Source organism: Girardinichthys multiradiatus, chromosome 2 (assembly GCF_021462225.1).
Source record: "Girardinichthys multiradiatus isolate DD_20200921_A chromosome 2, DD_fGirMul_XY1, whole genome shotgun sequence".
NCBI lineage: Eukaryota > Metazoa > Chordata > Actinopteri > Cyprinodontiformes > Goodeidae > Girardinichthys > Girardinichthys multiradiatus.
Window position 1 is genome coordinate 20,477,690 of NC_061795.1, and position 27,165 is coordinate 20,504,854.

Consider the following 27,165-nt stretch of genomic DNA (forward strand, 5'->3'; position numbering starts at 1 on the left):
AACCTTATCAAAATGTAACTGTTGGTGTGAGGAAACATACCATAAATTCCTTAAAAGGGAATACATTCATTTTGTACATGGAGGAAAATGTGTAAAAATCATAAGCAAATAAGGAATGCAAAGATTATTGTGATAGTAGAGTATTGTCCACAAAGTATAGTAATAGAATAAACTTTACTGCAATATGTCAAATTTATCTTTTTTGAATTGCAAAGATCAATACAAAATTATGATGAACTATTCTTCCCTTCAGTTGGTTGTTACACATGGTTACAATTATGCCTACAGGCAACATTCAGACAATAAACCCTATTAAATAGTTCATTTTATAATGCACTTTTAATTAAAATGGCATGTATAAAACCCATTAAACATTTGCATAAATTATGTTCAAAATCTTTTTCACCTATTAACCATTATGGTTCAACAACACCTAAAGGCAGCACACCTCAAAAACTCCCCAAAAATGTATAACGATTTGATTATGATGGATAAAGATTGTTTAGTCTTTTGGGGAGATAATACATATTAAATGCGTGCCATACAGGGTTATTTTATCTTCTGTAAATTTATTGTATGTTTCCCCGTTGCTACATTTGTCTCATTTATTAGTTTTTCCTAAAGGAAAAGCGGGAGTACCAGTGCACACCTTCAATTTTTTTTTGCGAACCGCCAGTAAACTCTAGAAAGAAGAAGAAGCAAGAGAAGTGAGCAGCAGTTGCAAGCTAGCTTCGCCATAGCTCCAACAGCAGCAGCTAGTTCAGTAGTTCTGTGTGTTGAACACTTTCAAGATGGACGCTTTATCTCAATAGGTTTCTGTTTCTTTTTCTTTTTCACCGTGGACAGGGCATGTCGGCTGTCTATACCAGGAGCCATGCGGAGAACAGAGGAAGTTTCGTTTTAGGCTGATGTATCATTTGGAAAGCGGAGAAAAACGGGGTATTTTAACGTGAACATATTTTCTTCGCGTTTGGACCGAGGGGTATTTTGTAACTTCCTGGTTGTCGCATTAACATGTCAGTTGGAACTGTGGCGACAGCGAAGGGGAAAGCTTCGGTTATTTTGGGATTCAAGGGATTTTATTACTCGCTTGTGATGTTTAAAACCGAAGATAGCTGTTTAAAAAGACCAGCAAAGGCAGAAGGACAGATTTCATAAGCGATGGAAAGTGGGAATGGTGGTGCCTCGAGTGAAGGTGACGAGCTTCTTAATTTTTTTTTTTTTTTTTTTGACTTTCTCATAAATGTTATAAAAAGCATTACATGGAAAACTCCATTGATGACGTGGTTGGTTGTTATTTTAACGCATATTAAAGGAAAAATAGACCAAAAAGGTTTAGGTGTTTGTTTTCAGGTCAGGCTCTCCCAGGATTGTGAAATATCTCTTCTTTTTTTTTCCGCTGCTCCCTGGCTGCAGTAATATTCCAGCGCCTTGTACATGTTTCGCTCATGGCCATATCTTCTGTTTGCTCTCCAGGTTTTTTAATACCTGTGTCAGAATCTTCGGACGTCTTTCAGAGCAAAATCTTGGCTCCACTTCAGAGTGCGTACTTGTACGAAGAATCCAAGCAGTTTTTCAGATACAAGTCTGCTGTATTAGTCAAGAATCCTGATCTGGAGAACAAGGTCAGCTCAGTCTTTCCCCGATCATCACACAACCTCTGTTTAACACTAATTAAACGCAACTCAAAGGTCATATTTAACTATATTGTATGTTGGTGTTAATTTATGTGACTTTTCCACTTTTTTTCTGCCAATCATAACTAGTAAAAAGTAAACCAGTGCTAATGCAGTGTTACAGGTCTCTAGGTAGAACCTCCGTTTGACTGAAGCAGCTTTCATGATTCCTTCTTTAAATTTCTCCTTCACATTAGTACGAGGCATTTCGAGCCGGGAAAAGAAACGCAGGATACTCGGAGGACGATCTCAAGGAAACATACTGCTTTTTGTTGTTTGAAGATGGCAGCAAGGTAGAGTTTGGTGTGACATACACAGCCCTGAGATTAGATTTTTAATTAAATCTAGCTGATTCCTGCTATTTTAATCTTTTAAAGGCTAATGCACTTGGAGAAATGGGTGTAATCTCTGGAAACAGCACGTGTACCACCCTGGGAGATCCAACAAAAGGTAAACGGCTACACCTGTTTCCTATGTTCTACATGCAGACATGCAGAGGTCTGATGCAACCAGGCGAATACGACTAGGACTACAATTTTTCAAATAGAGGTAGATATAGTTTAGAAAAACTCACCATTAAAATGATTTTAAAAAGAAACGAGTCCTCCGCCGTGGGTGTCTAACAAGGGCTTCTTGTCTGACAGTGCAGTCCCATTGAAAGTGAAAGCAAATTTCAGAGCTTTATCAATGTATATAAAAACAAAAGTAAAAACAAAATACACAGAATTGAAAGTGAAACTGTAATTTGCAGCATATAGTTTGCAGGATACAAAACCGTATTCATTTTACACACAGCTTCATCATGTCCCTGATCTTTTTTTTTTTTTTGCATCTATAAAGTCAAAGTGTTTTCTGTTTTAATGTTTCTTTTTATGAGCGTCTTTCTTTTAGTGAACTGAAGACCCAACACCCCGTGCAAACAGCATAGGCAAACAAAAGCCTTATTGTGCTATAAGTAGTTGGGCTGTGCACTTCACTTCCCAATTGTTAAAATCCTTTTGATGTAATCATTTTCTCATGTAGATTTTGAGTTATCCACAACAGATTTGCCATTTCCATCTCATTCCAAGTAATTCTTAATTTTAGGACTCTGTTTCTGTAAACCGCAGGCAAAGCACAGTGGAAAAGAACCCACCAGACAGGATTTTGCTACTCATATTTCCCTCTGAAACCTGAATTGTGACTTGCTCTTTTTTTGTAACCTACAGAACGTCTATGAAATACTTTTGTTCTGTTGAGATTTTTCATATACCACATAATATTTTTTTTAGTATACAGATAAATAATGTATTAAAAAGAAGTACTGTTATTGTAACAAAAACAAACAATAGCTTTGTTGATTTCTGGGCGAGCTATGTTCTATCTATTGTTTTCTGCATTGTGTAACATCAGAGGCGTGAAGATAAATGTCCGAATTACGGCTGGTCTGAACTGAATGGGATCATTCAGATTATTATTTTCCTGCATAAGGCTTGTCTCACAATAGTGACTCAGTGTTCCTGTGGGGTGTGGACTCCTGTGGGTGTGTCAGGTTTCTGAGAACCTAGTTTGAAACGTCACATTGAGACCGTGAAATAACAAATGTTGCTGTTTTAACTTTTATCCAAAAACATGTGTTAAAGTGAAGGTTTCCTGTTTTTAAAGGTGTTTACATATCCATGTACTCTGATTGTTTGGATCTAAATCGCTGGTATCATGGGAAATCTGGATACATTGCCATCATCAAGCTGACAAAGGTATTGAGAAACAACAAGGTGGAAAATCCATGTGGAAGAATTACTGATGTCAGATTAATAATTAGTTTTATTTTCTTATTATACTCGGTAAAGGGTAAAGTTAGGAAGGTGGCGGAGAACTACACACAGAATTTCACAGAGCCCACTGTGGGCTTCGACTGTCATGTGTCGGAGCAGTTGCCTTCTGTATCTGCCAAAACCAGCTCCTTTCTCGCTTTTGAGAGAACCCAGGTAAGATTTCAGTCTTTAAAAGGGCTTCTGTTGTCACAGTTGTGCTGAGTATGTTAGTGTAGGCTGATACAGACAGCTTAAGCACATTTTGTTTTGCTCTTCCAGTTTTACATATATGAGCTGCTGCAGGATGGAAGCAGTGGAACATCTCAGTCTCCCAGCGCTGCATGCCCATTTGCTATTGTGTCGTTTTCATATATGGATACAAAAGCATCACCTGTTCCACAACAGAGAAGGTATTATACACTTTATATTCCCTTAGTGACTTATTATTTTCATTACCCGAATACAGTCTGTTCTTTTTAGTTACATTTATTTAATATTAGAGTTTTAAACACATTTTAATTCTGTCCCAATTTCTCTTTTCAGTGAGGTGAAAAAGCAGGGTAAGTATGATGTGAGCAGCAGCAAAAACTAAGAGATTTTTGTAAATAACATTTAATGCTTTAGCAGCTAGCTTATATTTGCAATTACTCTCAACGTCATAAAGGAATAAATCTTAATAGTCTTGGAATAAACTCAACTCAAGGCCTCAAATATTGCTAGTTTCTACCTACACATGGCTTTTGAATGCATCATCATTCAACAGAGTACTTGGCCTGCATTCAGTCCAGTCTCAAATGATTGCAGTAGTTGTTGATATGATGTAGCTTTTTTCTTCTCTTTTGTCTGATAGGAACACAATAGCAAAATACACAATGTGCTTAAGGGAAAGGCTAGGGGATTAATGGGCATAGTTTACTTTTACCACTACTTTTACTACTTTACTACTGCTTTTACTACTTTTACCACCCTTACGGTCTCAGACAGAAGTCCAGAAACTGTAAATCACAACTTATTGAAGCACAGTTGCTCAAAGGGTTGTCCTTAAAAATGTTTTTGGGGCTTTGACAGCATGATGCAAGAAATGATAGTCATATCCTTCTGTTTTTTTGTTTTTTTTAAGTGAACTATTTATTGGATGCTTTTAACAAAACAAATAAATTGAAGTCAATCCTGGATTCCTCCATTCTATTTGTATGATAATTGATACATAAGTTGTTTGTGGCTATGTGTTTATCAAACTTTACCAACCCAAAAAAACATTTTGTCACCTTTTTATAAAAACACACAAAAACAGCCTTTACCACGGTTCTTTGTTTATGAAGCAGTGTTCTGTGAAACATGCGTATCAAAAATGCTACGTTTGGCAGTATGGGGGTAAAGCCTCAGTAAGACCTTGTTACTTTTTTTCTCTTTACTTTAGTTGGTGAGAAAAATAAACCTTCCATAGGACAGTTTATCATAACTAGAAACCTTAGTTTTTATTATAAATATTAAGGTGCTAGTTGAGGTAACAAGATAAATATACTGTAATGTTACTCAGAAGATTCACCATGCTTGTTATAGATTGGGGATATTTGGCACTCAGGTCAGTTCTACACAGATTTAAAACTTATTTTAATGTACTGTATTTCAGTGCTTTACCTTTTTCCTGCACCGTACATATATCGCTCTAAATAAATCAACCAGCAGCCTATAGGTTTTGTTGTAAGTTATTTGGTTATGTGACAATGGGCTATTTGTTTTATCGTTGCTGTGTTTCTTTTCAGTTCGTCACTACCTACCGTGGAGGGGTAAGCTTCAGCTAGAGAGCCAGTGTTACCACATTGACCTCAGGTCCACTGCTGTTGGTCTTATTCCTGTACAACTGTAAGTCAAATCTGCTCATTTGTAGGTTATTGTTTTATTTATAAACTGAATTCTAATGAGTTTTTCTTTTTCTGTTTAAGACCATCTGTGATCACAGTTAACCAAGCCATTAGCATGTCAGTTCTGCGAAACATATTGCCAAGAGCTGTTTTTGAAACATGCTATGATGAGGAAGGTATAGATGCCATTCATACAAGATAATTCCATCATTTTTTTTTATTTTTTTACACATTCCAGACAAACATTGGTTGAAATAATATATCAACACCATCTTTTTGTTTCCTGATCTCTTTCAGTCTTTTTGGAGGGCTTTTACTGTGATTTGTGTGAGTTTGGTCCCTCTGGCACAAATGAAGCCAGCTCATTTGCTCTGCTCCTCTCAGAGATCAAGGAGAAAGATCTTGTGAGTCTGTACAGCCTAGTTACTGATTAACTACCGAAAAGGAACATACAGTTTAACATTTTAACAGATATACAGCAAAGCCAAGCAGGTCTTTTACATTTACTAAAGCTGTCAAATTATTAGAACATTGTTATTTTTGTTTCTAATATGTAGCGTTAACTCTGTCTGAAGAATAATTACAACATGGAATGGACATTTCTTTAACGAATCCTCCTCTTGGCATGTAGCACTAGATGCAATTTTTGATTTTGTGGTTAAGTCTACTTTTACCTCCAACTTAAACATTGCTTACATTTGCACAGGCTTTCTGCATTCCTCTAAATGATGGAGGATTTCTTATCTTAATGCACTCATCACATTTCCTCAGATATGATGGTAAGCTATGAAGATTAAACCATCTACAGGTTGTTAGTTGCACCACTGATATCTTTGGGACAGGCTCATTAATCACTTTACTTTCTTTTGGTTCCTGTAGATGTTGAGTCTGCGTCGGCAGAGGTCATGCAAGGCCTCTTTGTGTTTCCTGACTCACGGGTTGTAAGGAAAGGTGATTATAGTGTTTGTTTTACATTTTGCTGTAATTGCTTTACTTGTAGGCACACATTTTATGTGGATTTTCATGGCAAATGTAAAGTACTTTTAACCCTTTAAGGTTTCTAAGCTATTTTACAAATAATTAGGACGGTTATGTCTTTCTGGCGGGAATGGGGGCCCTACTGTGATATTCCAGCAGGGACAGGAAAGTTGGTCAGAGTGAATGGGAAGATGGATGAGGTTAAATACAGGGATAGTACTAGTGGCTACTGAAGACTTCAGGCAAGGGTACAGGTTTAAATGATCAAAGAGCAAGAATTCTTAACCCAAAGCCGGGGCAAAACAATAAAATGGTTCAGATCAAAACATATTCACATGTTAGAAAGTCTAAATCGACATCCAGTGAAGAATTATTGGCAAAACTTACGAAGTGCTGCTCAGACATTCTCCATCCATCCTGACTAAGCTTGAACTATTCAGTAAAGAAGGATCAGCAAAAACGTCCCTCTCTTGGTTAGCGTAGCTAGTATAGTCACACCCCAAAAGAGTTGCAGTTGTTGCAGCGAAAGGTGGTTCTAAGAATTATTGACTCAAGAGGGCTGAGTGCAAACACACCACACTTTTCAGATTTGTTTAAAAAAATTAAAACCATTCATCAATTTCCTTCAAACTTACAATTGTGTATTTCTTTGCGTTGGCCAATCACAAAGAATAATTGCGTATGATTTTCACTTGATAGTTTCCTCCTTATTCCCTGTACAGTCAAAACCTGCTTCATAAACAATTGGGAGTGCTCAACTGATTGCAATAGTTTGTTTTGTCATAGTGTTACAAGAGTAAACACTTAACTGTATTTTCTTCTTTGATTTGTCACAGACATCAAATTTGGAGAGAAAAACTCTGCCCTGTCATCTCAAATTCAACTTGTTCTACCAGTACTAAGTTATGCTGAGGGTGAAGCCGAGAAAACACCCATGGACCCAAAGGATGACCTTTGTGAAGTGTTGGCTCATCACATGCAAAGCTATGCTACTCTAATAAATCCAGGATTCTCCTCAAGTCCTTTCAGACCTTCGAGGGAATTAAGCATCTTTCCAGATCAGTACGACGTGGCGGAAGCCTACAAACATCTCTACTCGTCTCCTGAGTGGAATAATGGGACATGGCAGACGTTTAAGTCATACTTGAGCAAACCAGCCTCCTTTCAAATTCCAATAGCCAAGGTTTCACAAATATTGGCATCAGGACAAGAGGAGCGAAGAGAGGACCTTGATGATGATGTCTACATCTGTGTGTCATCCCCAGAGGAGGCACCAAGCAGCCCAGTTTGCATGGAGGCAGAAGACCCAATATCAGATGAGCAATCACTTGGTAATATTGAGACATCTATGGATATTGGTTTACCAAGTGCAGAATTACAAATTGCTCCAACACCTGTGTCTCAGAGTGCTGTGGAAGACAATGTGCAAAGTAAAAATATTACCAAAGATGATCTAAAATGTACTCCTCCCACTGAGCAACCTAACAAACCTGATGATCCAAGAGCTGAAGACCCACTTACTCCTCCAACATCAGAGGATCTTCCTGCAGAGCTCATTGTCAGCATAACCTCAGCAGAGCAAAGTGTCCCTGATGAAGTGTCAGCAGCCAAGCATACTGACTTTCATTTTTCTGGTCTTTCAACTATGGTGAAATTACCAGCAGCAGAAGTGAAATCTGTCATTGAGTCTGACAAAGCAAAACAATGTTTGGATTTCTCTGTGGTCACCAAACATCAAACCAGAACAAAGCGAAGGAGACGACGAAGAAGATGTTCCCTAGCGAGAAAAAAAATTTCTAAAACCTCTGTCAAGACTCAGAGTTTAAAGATTGCTATATCCTCAGTTGAGGTTGAACATTTAAGCCTCAAGACAGAGGAGCACAATGAAGATGCAATTCTACCTCAGTTGAGAAATTCTTTAAAACCTAAGTGGAAGAAACTTCACAGGCGGAAGCGCAGATTTGGGAAACTATCATCAAAAAAAAGGAAATTAAGACCTGCTGCTGTTGATTCAACCAAAGCTAGAAAGAAGAAATCAGATGCAGTACTGGAGAGTTCAGAAAGCACAATTTTTCTGGGAGTCGAGGCTTTACCTCTAAGAAAGAAAATGGAGCGCTGGGACCTTAAGCCTGTCATCAGTGAATGTGGAAGGATTTTGTTTCCTTTTGGCTCTGGAGATCAGGTTAAGTCTATGCCATGTACAAAAATGGATGAGTGCCTTGAAAGGTTGTCACATGAAGTCCCTGTGACTTTTCCTGACCCAGTCATAACAAATAAGCAACTTGGCACAGCTTTAGAGACAGCAATAGATGAAACCACAGCTACAAACTCTATTAATGGTGAAGACCCTCAGCTTGATCTTGGAGATATCATTTTAACACCACCAGATGATGACGGTGGTGGAGTGCCTTTGACTTCTAACTTTTGTACTGCTTTTCGAAGAAATTACGACACAAATGGTTTATCTAAAACGGATGAGACAGGATCTCCAGTCAGTCTTTCAGCAAAGGGGGAACTCCTGCTGAGTAAACTGAAGTCAGTTCTTTCAAGACGAAAGAGAAAATTGGATCTCACCATAAAAGAACAAAAGAGGGAAAATGCTGACCAAGAAAGCCGGTCTTGTTTTAAGAAAACGAAGGTGGACCCCGAGACACCCAAGGATAGTAATGCAACTCCCCAAAGTGTCAATGTTTCAAAAATGCCATCAGTTGACCCTCTTTTTGCATATTACTTAGGCCTGACCCCTAAAGAGAATCTAGAAAATGTTCAAAATACCAAGGAACTGAATACTCTAAAGAGGAGAGGTTCAACAGAAAAAGACGAACATACCTCCTTAGACAAACAGCCACAAATAATTCAAAGGCCTCTATCAATTTTCTCAAGGAGGAGAAGAATTAAGACTCTGAAAAGGCATCCCTTCATCTCTGCTGAAAATGTTAAAAAGAAATGTAAGTCATATCTTTGAATTACTTAGTTTTTGCCTTCTCTTGGACTGTGATGCAAAACCTTAGACATTGACTTGCTCTTTCCTTGGCTCTGTCACCTCTATGTGTCCTAAGTATGTTATTTCACCTCTTTACTAGCTTTAACCACTTCAGAAGTTTGGTTTTCCTTGCTAATGCAGCATTTTTATGTGTTGCGTCAAACTCCGTTTAAGCAAGGCATGAATTACTTAAAAAAATATTCACCCCCCGATGTGAAACAAAGGCGTTACATGTTGGTGACAAATTCCGTATCATAATACATAGGTGACTTTTATCTGCTTTCAATGTGCTACTTTTTATCTTCATGCATTCTCCCTTTTTCTTCTCTGTTTTGTCTTCACAGGGTGGTTGCATGTTCAAACTCCAGCTGGTTTTACAAGTGAAAAAAGATACAATGACTGTACTAATGATAATACTGTCAGGAAGACTGTTAAGGAAAAAATGAAAAGTACTTGCACATCTACAGATGCTTTGAACTTACTTGCTGACTTGGCACTCAGTAATGACAAAGTCCAACCGCAACCAAATCAAGCACTTGAAGGAACTCTTAAAGAAAGTATGAAGAAATGTGACCTTTCAAAAGGTCTTTCCAGTTCTGATCAAGAGTCAGTTCTCCACGCTCTGCTTAGAAATCCTTCTGCTAAAGCTCTTCAGTCTCCTGAGTCTCCGTCAGCATGCTCCTCTGTGGCAGACAATGAATTGGTTGCTTTGATATCTAAAGATCATTCTTACTCACTGCCGCCATCTTCCTCTCTGCTGTTGGATTTGCCAGGTACAACCTTCCAGGTACCACCTTTAAGTGGTTCAACCAGACTTCTGAACCATCACCACACAATGTATGACAATGGAGATAAAATACTACACTCTTCTGTCAACATGGAGGACATAAGTGAACACAACATAACTTCGGAATACGTGAAAAAGCGAAAGTTCAAATGCTTTCGCAGCTTTGTAATAAAGGAGAAATCTATCCAAGTCACTAGAAAATGGGAGGAAAACTACAACTTCAATCTAGACAGCAGGTTTACTAGTGACCCGAAGGACAAAGTTGTCATCCGAGCTTTGCATGGGTATGTACGTTTTCATGCTTTGTGAACAAATGAATGATACTTTTATGCTTTACTAAATATAACAATAACTCCTGATGACATAATGTTTGTCGATGTAAAATTTTTAACAGGCCATGGAATTTCACGCTGCAAGACACTATTGAAGAGGTGCGACTCATCTTCCACATGTGGATAGGCTTGTTTTACAGCCGGTCAACAGCCAGGTTCTTTCAAGTTGATCCAACTTTTATGCCGCCACGTTTAGAGGAGAGTGGTTCTGTGGAAATGGCCAGTGGAACTTTACCAGGCCCAACTAGGCCTGAGATTGCTTCAGCTGTGGCTCTTTCAAGTCAAACAGAAACTCCAGACCCGGTGGTTTCAAAAACGTTGGACCTCAGAAAAAAAGTGAACACCGTCTCGGTACCAGAATCTGGAATTTTGGATTTGTCGGTGAAAAGCTTTAATGCTAAACCTGTTCCTTCGGAACAACAACTGAACAAAAAAGCGACGTCTGTGTCCAGTGAGCCCTTAAAAACCCAGAGTGCTCTAAAGCCAGCTGCAGACCTCCAGGAGAAAGAAACATTTCAGGTTTGGTTCTATTATTATTGAAAAAAACTATGACAATTTTTAGAGTATGTATTGAGATGATGGATCCCCACTCCGGCCTTACTAAGTAACGTTTCCATTGATGAGTAGTCCTAATCACAGTAGCAATGATTTGGTTTAACTTTGTAACACTCTGTAAAATCTAATTGAAATTAGGATTTTCTCCTAATTTATACATGGTATAGACCCTCATGGTAGGATGTGAGCTGTCACTTGAGACCATCACTAAGCAGGGTCGGGATTAAAAAAACGTGATTACAGTGGTAAGAACTGGACTGAAGATTATCAAGAAACAGCCACACAGCACAGGACAAGCCTGGCAGAGGTAGGAGGAGAAAGAGTGTGGTAAGAACCATAAAGAAAGATAGATATGTGGAAACGTTAATATAAAACAGTCTGCTGCCACACTAGGCTGTTTGGAAAATATTAGTTGTTCAACAGCACGCACTTTTAAAACAATAACATTTTTATTAGGGGGGATAATAATTTAGGCATCGTGACTGTATATAACCGTCAGATTGAATGACAGCCATTTTAAAATGATGTTCTAATAGACAACCTAGTTCTTTAACCCAGTTAGACACGTTGGTAGGAACAACAGGCCATTTCTTCACTCCTGGTATTATATTTCTGAACCACTATTAACTTGGAAAAACCCATCATGGTCATATGATAACTTATGGGCCTTTTTAACAGTACATCTTCACATGAACACTTACATTTTCTTTGACGATGAACTCAACAATACGTTACCTGGCACTTATCCAATTCTCTCTGTGTTAACATGTACATTAGATTTCAACACAATTTAAAGCTAAGCAGGTTTTTATGGATTGTTTTGCTGGTCACCTCTTGGAAATATTACCTTGTAAAATGCTGGCAAATGTTTTAAATGGTGAACTGTTAAATTAGAGAAGCAATACAAATTTTTAAAATCTTATTTCACCTTTCTTTTCTCACTTTCCTTTACAGTTGCACAAAGCTATAGAGCATTTCAAAGATATTTCCAGTGAGGTGAAAGATGATAAAGACATTAAAATTAAAACGGAGCACAAGGCATTATGTTATGATCACCTAGAAACACCATCTTCTAAGAGTGACGGGACCTTATGTCAACGGGAAGAGATCAACACTGTACACATTGAACCTGAACCTGATGGAGCTACATTTGGAACTGAACCTATGTTTCATGGATGCAGCAAAGAAATCAGCATTACGAAAGTTGGCATTGAAAGTGGAACGGCTACACTAAAGAGCTTGCCTCAGGAAGATGCATTGTGTTCACCTACATCTGTTACGGACAAGGGGGTAAACTCCAACATAGATGACAGCAATGTGATGCATACAAGTGTGTTTGATGACTTGGAAATAAAAGCAAAGGAAAGCTGCAAAATGGGGAACAGCCCATGCCAGGATGGCAACAGAGATCCTTGTCTAGATATGACAAAGACAAGTGATGAATCTGTGAACAAAGAATCTGATATTGTCTATAATGGAAGTGTTGTAAATGAGAAGCTGTTAAATGAGAAAAGTGGAACCTCACATGACGAGACTGACAATCTAGAAGGAAATATGGATTGTCGCGCAGGACTGACATCGAAAGAGGTTAAAAGTGTGGATAATTTTTCAAAAAAAGATGACGTTAATGAAAAAAGTTGGGAGTCCACTTCAGCATGTAAAGAGGAAAATGTTGACAAAACTTTGCTAGAGCCACGCGAGTCCCCATCCAAATGTGAAGTGAGATATGTGTGTGAGGTGGATGAACAATTTACAGAAAAAGGTGATCCAAAAACAGATGAAACAAGTAGCTGTTTAAGCAGAAATGAGAATTTTGTTCCATACACATGCATTGCAAAAGAGGTGGCTAGAGTAAATGTTGGACCACAACAAGACAAGGTAGAGAAAGTTGTTCAAGGCCAGGAACCAATACCCTTCATGAATAAGGTTACAGAGCTTGTAGCTGTCCTCCCTGACAAAATGTGTGGCACATCAACAATTAGCACTGAGAAAGGAGAGTTGTCCCCCTGCAAAATGTCATTAATTGATGAAATGCAAACACCAGAAGTGTTGGAGAAAGAGCTTGTCAGCAGGTCCCCAATTCTTGTTATAGATGAAAAACCTCATGATTTCAACTTCTGTTCAAGCACAGTCAGTAGCGTTGATGTTCTCAGTGATGGTGAAGACTGCCAAAAACTGACCGGAGACTCAACACCTTCTACGAATGAGTTCCCTTTTAAACAAAAGCTCCAAACTTCTACAGGTAACACTGATCCTAACCATCCTTGTGGTCTTGATTCTGATGTCAAAATAAGAACGCTACGTGTTTTGCGAAGTATAAACGAATTCCTTTCTGCAACAAACCATGTTGACACGTCTAGTCAAACAGAAACACCTGACAAAAAAGTATCTGTTGAAACATCTGTTTTCTCCAGCAAGAAATCTGTAGCCCCTTGCTTGGAATCAAGCCACATTTCAGGTGGCTCCAGGAACAAGAAAACAAACAACAAAAACATGAAGTCAGGTTCCATCAGTACTGTGCAAAATCTGAACAGAAAACCATCTGATGTTCCAACGTCTTCTGTTAAAATCAAATTTAAGAATATTCCTGGTGTAGACCGGGAAACACCAGTAGACCCAGATTTTTATTCCTACAAGACTTTTGTCTCTGAAGGTTTGCAAGAGGAGCAAAAAACATCACAGTCCAATTCAAGTAATGACTCTCATTCATATTCTCAGCGTCCGGTCATGGCAGTAAAACCATCAAAAACTGAGAAAAGTCAGACACGTTGGCTCTCTGTACACTTAGATCCTAAAACTACCCCACAACGTAAACAAGCTAGTGGACATGTAGCCAAACACTCCTCACCAACCTCAATGTTTTTAAGGGAGACAAAACAGTTTTTCATAGAAAAGTCTGATGCACTTGATAGTAATCACAGTATCTGTGGGCCTTCTTCCAAAACCACTTGGTTGGCAAACACAACCCACAGTAAAACCAACAAAGATGAGGATAAATTTGCCCTATTAAATCCTCCTCCGCAAAAGAAAAGAAACTTGCCAACACTCAACCAAATTCCATCTTCACGTCTATCCTCTGTACAGTGCTCTAAATCTGAAGAAAGTTGCCCTGAATTAAGGGATGGACACTCCAAGTTTATGGAAGACACTGTAAATGGAACAGTTGAGAATATAACCGAACATATTACTGAGAGAGGCGACTCAGACGAGTCATTAACTTGTGATGACAATGATGCTTTAAGTGAAGATGGTCACATTGCAGATCCTCAAACTTCAATCCAATGTACAGTCTTTAATACTGGCCAGAAGAGATCTTATTCATTTTTGGAGCAGTTCTCTCAAAGGTGCCTTCAAAATGACATCACTCGGGCATCAATGGAACAAGAGTGTCTCATCTTTTTGGAGAAGATGAAAAATCTTATGAAAAAGAGTCAAAGGGAGCCCCTCTACCAGCTTAATACCTATGACCGTTCAATGTCTTGCACCAGTCCTCTGACTGTCAGCTTTTCCAGTATTGAGGAGGAAGATGATTCAGTGGAGATTTTGGACACCCCTCTTCTTAGACATAAAATAAAGGTAGATATGTCTAACAGTAAGGACCAGACAGCCTCCAAAGAGGAAGGAAAGGTGCTCCATTCTGTATCTCAGGAAAGAAACAACCCAATGGAACATGCTGGGATTTCTACTATGACTGCAGAATGTGCTAGACTGTATAATGCAAAGATGCATGATGTTTGTTCTGCCAAAAAGGTTCCACCGAGACTTAAAACCAAAAAAGGTCATGAAGGTGACTCAAGAACTGAAACAAGTAAACATTTTGACTTTTGTGGTCAAATGAAGAAAGAACTGGATGAGACCTTCCGGAGTAATCTGAATGCAGTTGTGAAGAAATCCTGTAAAACAAAGTACAGATTCTACATATTGGTGACATCTGACGAGGTCTCCTTCGAAGAAACAAAGGTAAGATGAATTTCAAAAAGCTTGGTTTCAGTGTTTTTTGTTGTGGTATAGTCACTGAAAATGTTATAACATTGTATGAATAGTGTATATTTTAGTTCATTAAGCAGCCAAGTATCTTCCTAAGAACCTGTCAAGTGCAGGAGTCATCATAAGGAACTAGTGCGTTGTGGATTGGATGATGATCTAAGGCAAGGACTTTGTTGATCTGATTCCCATATGGTGAAACTAGTTTAGGGGACACTGAATATCACTTTACTGGTTGGGAAGGGGCCCTTGCTTGTACGGTAGGTTAAAAGAGAAAATGTGGAGTCAGACTTGGCTTTACCCACAGCGTGGGTTCTTGAACCAATCTTGAGAGGGGACGGATTCTGTTCCTCTCTGGAGATACCCTGGGTGAGAGGTGACAAACATTAGCCAGTCTGCCCATTCCTGTTTTACAGAATAAATGTTGCTGTTATCCCAGGTGGATAACTTTAAGCATTTATGTGAGATATTTGTTGATGTTTTGTGATATTGTACAAAAGTTGCAAATGTGCCCTTGGAGTAATAGCCAGGGTTTTGGTCCCTCTTTTAATAGGGGAATCAAATGTTTTTCTGTTTACAGGACGATTACATTTATCAGTTTCTCTGAAAAAGTAAGTGCTGGGGTGCTGGAGAGGAGACTCCAGCTGAGAGTCAAACCCTAAATTTAGGAACAGTGATTTGGTTTCCCATCAGATCATGGAACCACTTGACGAGCTCTTATCTCTTTTAAGGATATTTGAGGGTGTAGGGTGTTTCTTTGATCAGTCATAAAGATTGTTGATTTGAAGAAGTCTTACTACTGCAGGATGGAGTTTCAGGTCCATTTGCATTCCCTGTGTCACTAATTTCTTTAATCAGGTTAAAGAATTTTCCTAGTCATAGTCAAAGTATATTGGAATCTTTTTACAAGTGAAAGTAAAACAGAGCTGGTCATTTTTAAGCATATTGGGGCAATGCTTGCAGTGATATAAATGCAGTACTCACCTATCATAGTTGAGCAAAAGCTGAATTAAAATGTTAAGCTGTTGACCAGTGCTCTACTCAGTAATTTAAAAGCTTTATGTAACAAGCTCAATGGGCTTATGATTCTCCGCAGTGATGAATGACAGTGGCAAGGATTCTTATTTAAAAACCTGACCACTGACCAACACTGTGACACTGTTGGCCATCTTATAGCTTATGCAGAATTGCTTGTTTCATTGTCCAGTGGAATCCAGTGCCAAGACACATTTTAGGTGAGAACAATATGGTTATTGTGGATGATAAGAAGCCCCTTTTTTGTTACCTATTTACTTTCATGGATCTCACCCACTTTTCCTGCATACCTGGATCTTCAGGGAAAGTAGATGGCCTCATTCCATCTTTTCCAATACTGCCAATAAATTATTAAACATCCATTTAACATATTTCCATTAGAAGTTTTTTTTTTTTTTCCTGTTGGCCCTAGCAGATTCCAACCCACACTGGGAACAAGATGGGTTTTGTACTGAAAAATTCAGCGACCTCCTTGTTTGTCTCACAAGGTTTAGGGTAAAAAGCATACCCAGCACCCTGTAATCCAACGGTGCCACACTTAAAATGCCTCAGAGAACACAGTCTAAAGCCTTCTCCAGATCAACAAACACATGTAGACGGATCAAACTCTGATGACCCTTTCAGCAGTTCCCTGAAGATAAAAATCTGGCCCACTGTTTCCCGGTCAGGACGCACGAAGCACTGCTGGTTCTGAATCTGAGGTTCTTCAGTAGGTCAGAGCCGCCTTTTCAACAACCTAAAGTACATTTTTACCATGGATGCTGAGAAGTATTGTTTCTTAATAGGTGGAAAACATTCTGTGGTCTTATTTCTTAACCACTGCTCTGGTCATGTGTACTTGTGTGTATCTGGTCCTGTGTGTGTGGCTTTGAAGAGGCATGTCAACAACAGCAGCCACACAATGGTCCAAAACCTAAAGTATCCCAGGACTGTTCAACCCTGGTACTATGCTGCCAAGCAGCTTTTTAATTACCTTGGCAACCCCCGCCATGATGATGATGGACTCACTTTTCCTTGAGTCCCTAGACTCTGCCTCCTCTGTGTAGAACATGAGGTGACTTGATTGAGGAAATTATTCCGTCATGTCCCCAATGGCTTAATTTTTAGTATGCGCCCCTCTCGGTGTCCCCAACCTACCATGGAACGTCTTCTCCCAGACTTCTGCCAGACGTTCACAGTTCACTCACACGTCACTTTTACATTTTAGGTCTGTCAGGTAGCCTCCCTTACCGGATCCAGCTCACCATCAGGTGGGGATTAGTTGACGGCTCCCGGTGCCAGAAATAATGCAGCGGGTCTGATGACACAATTACAAGATTAATCATCAACCTTTAGCCTATAATGGCCTGGTATCAGGTACACTTATGAACTCGTTGTGCTTGAACATGGAGTTTACTATCAACAATCCATGCCTAAAACAGAAGTCCACTAACAGCACACCCCTCATATTTAGATTGAGGAGGCTATTCTTAAGGTTACTCCATCAGTGCCCACCTGGGTCAGGAACACAAGAAAATCCAAGAGGGCTGGATAATCTGAACTGTTGTTTAGAGCATAGGCACAGAAAAGAATCAGAACCTTTCCCTTGCAAATTGAAGTCAGAAAAACGTACCCTCTCACTCAGGAAAATTCCAGTACCAATGCATTCAGAGGGCTTGTGATTATACTCGCTCCTGCCTGATGTGTCTTTTAGTTGGCAGCCCCAGAGAAGGAAAATATCCCATCCCTCTCCTTCACCCACCAGCTTTGGCTCTGTATTTTCCAGTGAGAAGACAGTCCTTGTCCCTAGAATGTCATTGTGACCCTAAGAATCAACACGCCCTGGCCCCTGCCCTCGACAGCCAACAAACTCCCACAGCACTTGACTTCAAGGTCCCTCCTTGCTGGTAGTGGGCTCATGTCAGGAGTCATTCCTGTTGCTTTGTTGGGTAGGGTCAACAGAAGCCAAAGTTTGATGATCACTGATGAGTTCCCTCTCTTAGACCCGGTTCTAGGAAGGTGCTCGAAGTTCACCAAATATTGTGGTCATTCGTCCATCATCAATCTATCTACTTATTTGTTTTTCCATTTAGCCATCTTTCATCATCCATCCATCTGTTTGCCCATCCTCTGTCCATCAACAATCTATGCGACCATCTCTCCATTCTGTTTGGCCTTCATCCAAACATCCATGCATCCATCTGTTTGCCCATCATCCATCCCTTCATCCGTCTATGCATGTATTATCTTTCCATCCATCTGTTTAGCCTTCATGTAACTAGCCTCTCCTCTATCCCTCTTCCTTACAGTCTGTTTTTTTTTTCTTCCAAAGTTTAACCAATGTAGCAATATTTTATTACTTTAAAAATGTACTGCCAAAGACCAGGAATACTTGAAAGTAGTGTCTGGAAAACGTATTATTAAAAGAAAACGTAAAAATCTTGTCTCCTTGAAGTGCTTGTTGGCGCCCCCCAGACAATATTCCTAGGGGAAATGATGAATATTTTTATCGGATATCCAAATCGGCCCAAATTTTCGTATCGGGACATCCCTAAAAAAACAGAAGGGCATATGTTTCCTTTTAACCATCTCTTTAACTATGCCAAAGTATAAGATTTACTTATGGCGAAGGTTTTTTGAAATTTGGTCATTTATTTGTTTCTTAAACTAAGGCTCAGTTGGAGGCAGAGGGACACACTGCTGTGCAGCCATCTGAATTCTTCCTTGGTGAGGACAGTTCTTCATCGCTACTCATCATCCTCAGAAATGAAGATATTGCAGAGCACATTTGCAAGGTAAAGAATCAGCAAGTCAAGCAAATCAACGTTTATAGAATATAAGGCCAGGAGTCAACCACTGATCTCAACTTTTCAGATTCCAGATTTACTCAAGCTGAAAATGACCCCAGGTGTGCTGTTTGCTGGAATTGATGAACCAGATGATGTTCTCAATCTCACCCATCAAGAGCTCTTCACTCGGGCTGGCTTTGTAATGTTTGACAGAGCTGTGCTGGAGCCCCTCAGCATTTGTATGTTTACCTAACTGAATACTTTTTAGTGTTCGAGGTTATTGTACTTTAAGGAGGTTACTGTAGTTTACCAAACTGTAACAACTTTGGGTGAACTTGTAGGCAACATGAAGAAAATCTCAAAAAATTTGGAAGAGCTCAGCAGAATGGGGAAGTGGAAATGGATGCTACACTACAGAGACAGCCGACGCCTTAAAGAAAATGCGAGGTTGGTTTCATCACTTAAAAAACCTGTACAAACATTACCAATTTCTTTTTACGCACATCACGTCTCTTATGCAAGCATTAAATTATTTATTTTGTTACTTACTAAAAATTTGAATATCCTGAAAAGTTTCATATTTGTTGTCATCATTTCAAAAAATAAAACTATATAAAGTAGATAGACTATATAAAATGAAATATTTCAAGCCTTTATTTCTTATAATGTTGATGATCCTGGCTTACAGATGATGAAAACCCAAAATTCAACATCCAACAAATGTGGTTTCACCTTCTAATTAGCTAAATAAATCAAAACATCTGCAATGTTTCCTGAGTCTGGGTCAATAGGCTATACGATCATGGGGAAGACTGCTGACTGGACAGTCACTGACACCCTCCACAAGGAGGGTACGCCACAAAAGGTCATTGCTTAAGAAGCTGGTTGGTCAGAGTACTGTATCCAAACAATATTCATAGAAAGTTGAGTGGTAGAAAAAGGTGCACCAGCATCAGGGAAAACTGCACCCTTGAGAGGATCGTTAAGCACGTTCCAAACAAGAATTTGGGTGAGCTTCACAAGGAGTGGACTGAGGCTGGCGTCAGCGCATCAAGAGCCACTACACATGGGGTACAAATGTTGCATTGCTCGTGTCAAGCAACTGCTGAATCAGAAACAACATCAGAAGCATCTTATCTGGGCTAAAGATTTGTGTTTTCTGAAGTCCACAGTGAACACAGACCGAAATCTTACAGCACTCCATGCTTCCTTCTGCTGACAAGCTTTATGGAGATGCTGATTTCACACCAGACCCAACAAAGAATTTCATCTCACTAAATTGAAATGTAAAAGTTTAATATCCAGTTTAAGTTGAGACTTCAAACAGCTCTAATGTTGCATGATATGGTCGTTTGGTTTGGCACAGCGCTGTCAGCCAAACAATGTCAGTCCTATCAAGCCGAATTATGTGTGCTCAGGCATGCGTGTTTAATTACTGTTTCCACTGGTTCTGTTGTGAAGATTTGTGAATATACATGATTAAACACTTTGTTTTTCATGATGTTTTGTAGATATTCACATGTTGTAAGGAATGTCTTACTGGTTGTTTTTAATGCTAATTATTTACCTTTCTGAACATTAAATCCAGGTTGAGTGAAGAGGCAAACCAGAAGAAGCTCTTTGTGTACTGGTGTCAGGATGCTGGCATACTGGAGGTCTTGCCCTACCATGAGTGTGACCAGATGACTAGAGATCAACCAGACTATCTTGAATGTTTGCTCCGACTGCAAGTGCAACATATATCATCTCGTTTTCCTGTTTTTATAACTGGTAAGAAAGTTTGATATTTAACATAGTCGCGCTCTTTTGTTGGTTGGTTTTGAATGTCTTGCAAAGAATTTAGTGACATTAGTGGTAAATTACCAGACAATAGAAAAGGTAGAGTAAATCCCATAATGGCCAAAGATAAAGTAATTAAAACACCTGTGGAAGTTAAATATCTGTGCATGAACTGTGAAATCCCAAACTATCTAGATTTGAGACACTTCTGAGGGCAATAGACTGTACTAAGTCATTGCTACATTGACGTTTTCAGTTCTGCCCGCAAATCTTCTATTGGACTGAGATCAGGACTAAGTGATGGCAACTGAAAAACCCTGACTTTGTTTTCTTCTTCTTTGTAACCAGTTGCCCTTTGCTTAGATTCGGAGGATCCCTTTTTGTCCAAGTTGTACCTTCCACAACACAATGCTATCACCCCTGTACGTCATAGATGGGACGGCTTTTTAAGTCGCTTCTGGAGTCATGGCTTCTTCCTTGCTGAGTGGTGGTTCAGCCTATGCCGACAGAGAGGACCTGTTTTACTGCGGATAATGACTCTCATACCAGCTTCAGCCAGAATCTTCGCAGTCGTTTCCATTTGTTCAAGGATTGATTGGTGCTTTTCTCACCAAAGCACGTTCATGTCAGGGACACTGAACCGGTCTCTGTCCTGAACATTACCACTGGATGTTGGCATGCTCTTTATGCTTGCATATTATTGAAGAGATGAACGTGGCACCTTCATGCACCTGGAAATTGTAGCCAAAGATTAAGCAGACTTATGGAGGTGCACAGTTCTCTTCCAGATGTCTTTGCTGATTTCTTTTGGATTTTTCCATGATGTCACATCAGGAAGCAGCAAGTTTTGGGTGTTTTCTTAGATTACATCCACTGCTGTTTCAAGGCATAGTAATCTTTGTTTATGTAAATCTCTCTGAATTTTGAAGGAATCAATAACAAGCAATTCTAAAAATGTATATTTTTCGTTTTTCTGGTATTTACCAAATAACAAATCATTTTGGTAATGCTTACTGACCTAAAACAGTCAGATTTAATATTGTGTACTAGTTGTTGAACCAGGCAGGTCGTTGTAGCCAGAAAGGTTGCTTTAAGAGTGGGATCCTGAAACAACTCTTCACAAGAAATTTTTACTGAACATCAGGAGGAAGCAGGCTGTCAAAACCAAGTTATTTCCACTTCCAGACTGTGTCAAAGACGCACATTTTCTCCATCAACACGTTAAATCTAAAAGTTAGCAGTTTGAATGAAGTATTTTGGATTTATACGCAGCGTTTTGTGGCATAAGAGAATATTTTCTTTAATTGTATTTTTCCATTTGCTGAAAGAAAGACTGAATCTGAAAAGACTGTGTATAAGAACACCACAGAGCCGCCATCCTTATTGATTAAAAATACAGATACAAAGAAAACCAAATCATCTGATTCTAAAGTGAAGCCCTTTTTAAAATCAAGACCACATACATACTGTGCCATTTAATCAAACAAGTTTATGATTCTTTGTTTTTCATGTTCGATGTCCTCTCAACTTCATTATACGAACCTGCTAGCTTGCGTGGCGCCCCGGACCAACTTCATATTAGTACTTTAATTCAGTTTATGAATGTGGCACCAATTAACAACAAAACTCTTCTTCTCTTCTTGATATTCGCTGCAAAAGTACTGAGATGTTGGTTTTTTTTTGTTTTTTTTTCCAGATACGACGACAGACAGTGCCTTTGAGAAGAATGGGATTTTCACAATGACTTTGAACACTTTTCTGACAAAGTCTCCAACAGAAATATTCAGCCTGACTGAAAAACCCCGACTGATGAGCACTCTCTGAAACATTGAACAGTCAGAAGCTCTGCATGGAAGAACCAGCTACCAGTAATGATTATTTAAAATGTTAAAGGTGTCCATCTTTAGCTAATTTAACTGTTTTAGGTTTTTTTGTAAGCAGTTTTTTTATTTTTCAACAGGCTTTTTTTGGTCGCTTTTCTGTCCAGACCAGGTCATGATTCAGTTATTGAATAGATTGGCGTTATTGCCAAAATGCTGGCAGCTGTGCTGTTACTTAATTAAAGGTTGTATATTATAATGTTAATCTACTAAAACGGTATTTTGTGTTCATGTTTCTTCTGACATACTGACTATAGTTTTTCAACAAAGCTAGAAAGCTATATGTTTGTTCCTTTTTTTTTATTACATATATTTAAAGATCACACTTGTACACCATTTCCTAAGTTTATTCAGTAAAACAATAAGCATTACTTGTAAATTCCTGATCTCTAACGTTTTTATGGTAGTAGTCGGATTTATCTAAACAGGTATCTGAGAAATAGCCTTTCCATTTTGGTAAAGGTGATGTACATGAACTTTTTTTCTTCATATAAATATAAATATTTTTTTAAAACTTGCACAAACTCAAGAAGACTTATTTCAAAGATGATTTTTAACTCGAGCTGGTCTGACACCCAGTCATCTGTGGAAAACTTGAATAGCAGCACACTGAAGGCTACCGGGGGGGTGGGAGGTGGGTCCTGCACTGTGTGGAAATTGATTTTTCAGCTGTGGACAAGTTTTAACAAGTACAAAAAAAAAAAGCTTTGGTTTCCAGACTGTCACTTTATCTGCTTAAGAAAATCTGATTTTTAATTAAGTTGCTCTAGTGGCTCGCCAGTACACTTCCTATGTTGATTTTATACAACACCTGCATAGTGCCTTGCACATTTCATTTCATTGCAAGTTTCAGTGTCTATTTGCTGATAGACGATCACAAAGTAGAGCATAATTCCAAAGAAGGAAACTGATACATGATTTAATGTCCTTTTACAAATAAAAATCTTTAAAGTTTGCTATGCGTTTGTATTCACCTCATTTTACTCTGATACCTTCAGGTCGGGGCTACAGAGCACTGTCTGCTAAAACCAGCCAGCACAGAGACCGTTCCTTCCCCCAGGCTGTTTCTCTGATGAACACTTGACAGTCCAGAACAACACCATGCACACTTGGACTGATCCCACTTTATTTTCTATTGTAGAATATTCAATTGTGCATGTACATACAAAAAGATGGTCTTTATTATTGAGAGCAAAGTGTACTGAAGTCAAATTCCTTGTTTGACTGTACAAACTTGGAAATAAAGCTGATTCTGATACCCCTAAATAAAGTCCAGTGGAGCCAGTTTCTTTCTGAAGTCACTGTATTAGAGAATAGTCCTCCAAAGTAAATTAATCTTAGTATAAATCTAGCAGCTTTTTGAAGGCCTCAGGGAACAAACTGACCAAGGATCACAGCAGACAGGTCATGAATGATGTTTGGAGAGGTTTTAAGTACAGGCTGGATTATGAAACTACATCCTAAACTCTGAACAACGCTTGGAGCACTGTTTACTCCAGGGATCTGAAAATGGAAAGAGAACGGCTTAACTACAAACCTCCCAGGACGTCCATCCACCTAAACTGACAAACCAGCCAAGGAGAGCATTGATTAGAGAAGCAGCCAAGAGGCCCATGGTAACTCTGGACAGGACTACTGTTAGTTGTGTACTCTACAAATCTGACCTTCGTAGAGAAGGGCAAGAAGAGATTTGTTTGCAGGACACGGCCAACATGTGAAAGAAGGTGCTTGGGTCAGATGAGAGCTAAACTGAACTTTTTAGGCTTAGGAAGCTAGTCAGAGTTGATGGGAAGATGGATGGAGCTTAAACAGGACAATCCTGGAAGGAAACCGTAACGCCTTTACTCCTAAAGGCAGGAAAAAACTTAAGATTGGGTTGGAAGTTCACCTTCAAGCAGGATAACAACCCTAAAGGTACAGCCAGAGCTACACTGGAATCGTTTAATTGAAGCATATCCATGTGTGAGAAATGCTCGGTCAAAGTCTAAGAAGACCTGCTGCAAAAATTGGAGTGAAAGTTGTTTCTACAAAGTATCTTTCTTTAGATCGGGACTACTTTATGTTGTCTGACAGGTGCTATTTAAGTGCTTTCTTAATTGTACAGGTCTGACAGTAATCAGGCTGTGAGTGAAATTAAACTCGCCTCTCTAACACACATGGTTAATCAAAGTGAATTCATGATTTAAAGGGGGGAATTAGTTTTTCACATGTAACAAGGTTGTTTTGGACAGCTTGTGTCAGGTCTGGGAATTAACTGTCAGTGAATTATGCGATCTTTCAGATGTGTTTCTCATTCAATTCAATAATACTTTATTAATCCCACGATGTACTTGACTGCCCACTGAACACCTATAGTCCGCATTTTAATATGAAAATGTTGGATCTAGAATGTCAGTTTTATCACCTCAAATCACTGGGTCTCATTTTCCATAATAATCCAGCACCACCTGGAGTAGACAGTGAAACCTGCGAACAACGACTCGCTGATATGGTTTGGGTTTCACTATTTATCCGAACTTTGAAACACTGGGATTAGTCATTTCTCCCGATGTTTGCTTGATATGCAGAAACTTCAACCCGGAGGAAACATATTGCCCGTTTGTCACCGGCCACCAGTGTGAAGCATGTTTGACTCTATCCTGAGAGGTGAACCCTTAAAACTAACCACTGGTATCGGATGTATGTTCAGATCTTCCAGCGAGTCTGTTTAGTGTGCTTCCGTGACGACAATGACGGAGTTCAAACATCGACCATGTTGCCCCTGGCTGTTTCATCCAGTGATCTGTTATCGACGGCGGGGCTTCCTGTATGAGTTCAGTCAGTTGGGATGTGCTGTTCGTGACCCAGCCGACCTGATCGACCGGTTCGGGGATGTGACCGTTGAGCAATTGTTTTAGTATTTGCCACACACTAATGAAGGATTGTCAACACACACTCTCCTGGAACGAGACCTTAAGCTCCATGTGTAACTCTCCCATTATGCTTCACAAACCTGACTACAAATAATAAGGCGGTGTTACACCCAACTCTGTGATCATTCCATGTTGTGACTGCAGAGGGCGCTGTGGACTCAACAGGGCGGAGGAAGGTTGTGATATTTCCGGTGTTTACACTGTTACACCTCTGAGAAGAGGTCACAGCGCCCTAAGGTTCAGCTTGTAAATGAAAAAAAAAAAAAAATAATAACTGGCTTCGCAAATAAAGGGTGTGATGCTAAATATGCGTAGCTAATCCACGCTATTGATGTGTTTAAATCGACTAATCACGGGTTATGAAACCTCTACTTTGGTTTCACAATGCCAGCTTCAGCTGTGAAACTCACATCTCCACGGAACATGATAGGCTTGGGTGTAAAGATTTACAGCCAGGTGGTTGAATTGTTTTGTGAAATATGTCATGCAAACTACCATGTGATGACAGACCAGAATCATAGCATAAAAAAATAGAGTATGTCGTAGAGTAAGTATGAAAAAAGCCAGGACCAGGACATCAATGACGCAAGGAGAGAGAGAGTTTATGGAGAGTACAGATGGAAGAAATCATTATCAGCTATATGCAATAGATTTGTGTTTGTTTTGTTGTTTTGTTTTTATGTGCGTAGAAGTCAAAATGACACTCCTGTGTGGACAAAACTAGTCATACTGGCTAAGCTGCTCTTGTTTTTCGGGAACTAATTGAGAGTTTCCAAGGCTTTGTGTATGAGATCTTTGTCTTGCTAAAATGAACATACCCTTGTTTTATCTACATATTGCTTATTTCAGCTATATGATGTCTACCAGTACATTATGCATATAGCTGACCTCCCAACTTACTGTTTACATTGTGTTTTGGGGGTGATGTGCAATGTGATTTCTCTCCCAAACATAGTGTGAGCAGTGACCTCCAAAAACTTCCATTTTAGTCTCATCCGACCAAATTACTTTTCCCCCGGTATTTCATTGGCCTCAGTAGACTCTAGGTTCAGTGTGTTTTTTTCTTTAGCAATGCAGTCTTGTGCAGCGATTGTTTAACAGGGCTATTGGAGTTAAGTGGATTGCTTATTCTTTTCATAGAAAAATTGAACCGGCTAATTCTGAGTCTTTCTAAAGGTTTCTTTATCCTTGGCTCCTGGACATTTCTGCTGATTACTTTTTTTTCCTCTTCTCTCAGAAATGTTTGTCATGGTCGGTTTGAGGTGAAATTATGTTCTTTCGACTTCAAGATTATGGCCAGAAACTGACAGTTTTCTGGTATTGTTGTGGTTTTCTGTCTTTTTGCTGCTTCTTTCATTAATTTGTTCCACCCTAACACTTGTTCCACTTGTCATTCCATAAAACTTTACTGTGTAGACGTCACCAAATTGGCTGTGAATTTTAGCACCTCCTTATAAATATATTTACCGAGAAGAGCCCTGACATGTTGAATAATTTTGGTGCGGCATGTAAGCCCAAATGCACATTTGTTTTAGGCTTTGAAGGTGTCTATTAATACTTCACAGTCGTCCCTATAAATAAACCTATAAGCTAATCAACAAATCAAATCCGACCTCATTATAAAAGCTAGAGGATGTAAGATCATTAAAAAGCTATGAAGGATCCACGGGCTTGCTGTCCTTTTGGGTTTTTTTGTGACTCAGAACTAAAGTTCGTCAGGAAGAGCCGCTTAGTAGCTGAACGATTCGACTGTCTTTGCTGAGTTGAGCCAAAAGGGTCGAATCTTCACAAATAGACCGCATTCCCATTACTGGCTGACAGTCACTTTTGCGCATGTG

General features: G+C 39.2%; 1 protein-coding gene across 2 annotated transcripts; it reads left to right on the plus strand.

Annotated features, from left to right (window-relative positions):
• Positions 1 to 398: 398 nt before the first annotated feature.
• Positions 399 to 23,370, plus strand: tasor2 (transcription activation suppressor family member 2). 2 transcript variants are annotated; one of them, XM_047389815.1, is made up of 22 exons: positions 399 to 1,195; positions 1,477 to 1,625; positions 1,874 to 1,969; positions 2,054 to 2,126; positions 3,321 to 3,412; positions 3,506 to 3,643; positions 3,749 to 3,879; positions 4,013 to 4,029; positions 5,236 to 5,335; positions 5,416 to 5,510; positions 5,632 to 5,738; positions 6,041 to 6,113; positions 6,214 to 6,285; positions 7,149 to 9,260; positions 9,640 to 10,366; positions 10,477 to 10,933; positions 11,924 to 14,929; positions 18,640 to 18,762; positions 18,842 to 18,995; positions 19,098 to 19,203; positions 20,345 to 20,526; positions 22,232 to 23,370. In XM_047389815.1, the coding sequence occupies exons 1-22, from the start codon at positions 1,162 to 1,164 to the stop codon at positions 22,357 to 22,359; spliced, it is 8,172 nt and encodes a 2,723-aa protein (XP_047245771.1). In that variant the 5' UTR covers positions 399 to 1,161; the 3' UTR covers positions 22,360 to 23,370. The 2 variants fall into 2 exon arrangements, with proteins under 2 accessions (XP_047245771.1, XP_047245780.1); XM_047389824.1 differs by having other exon boundaries at positions 433 to 1,195; positions 10,069 to 10,366.
• The last annotated feature ends 3,795 nt before the right edge of the window (positions 23,371 to 27,165 follow it).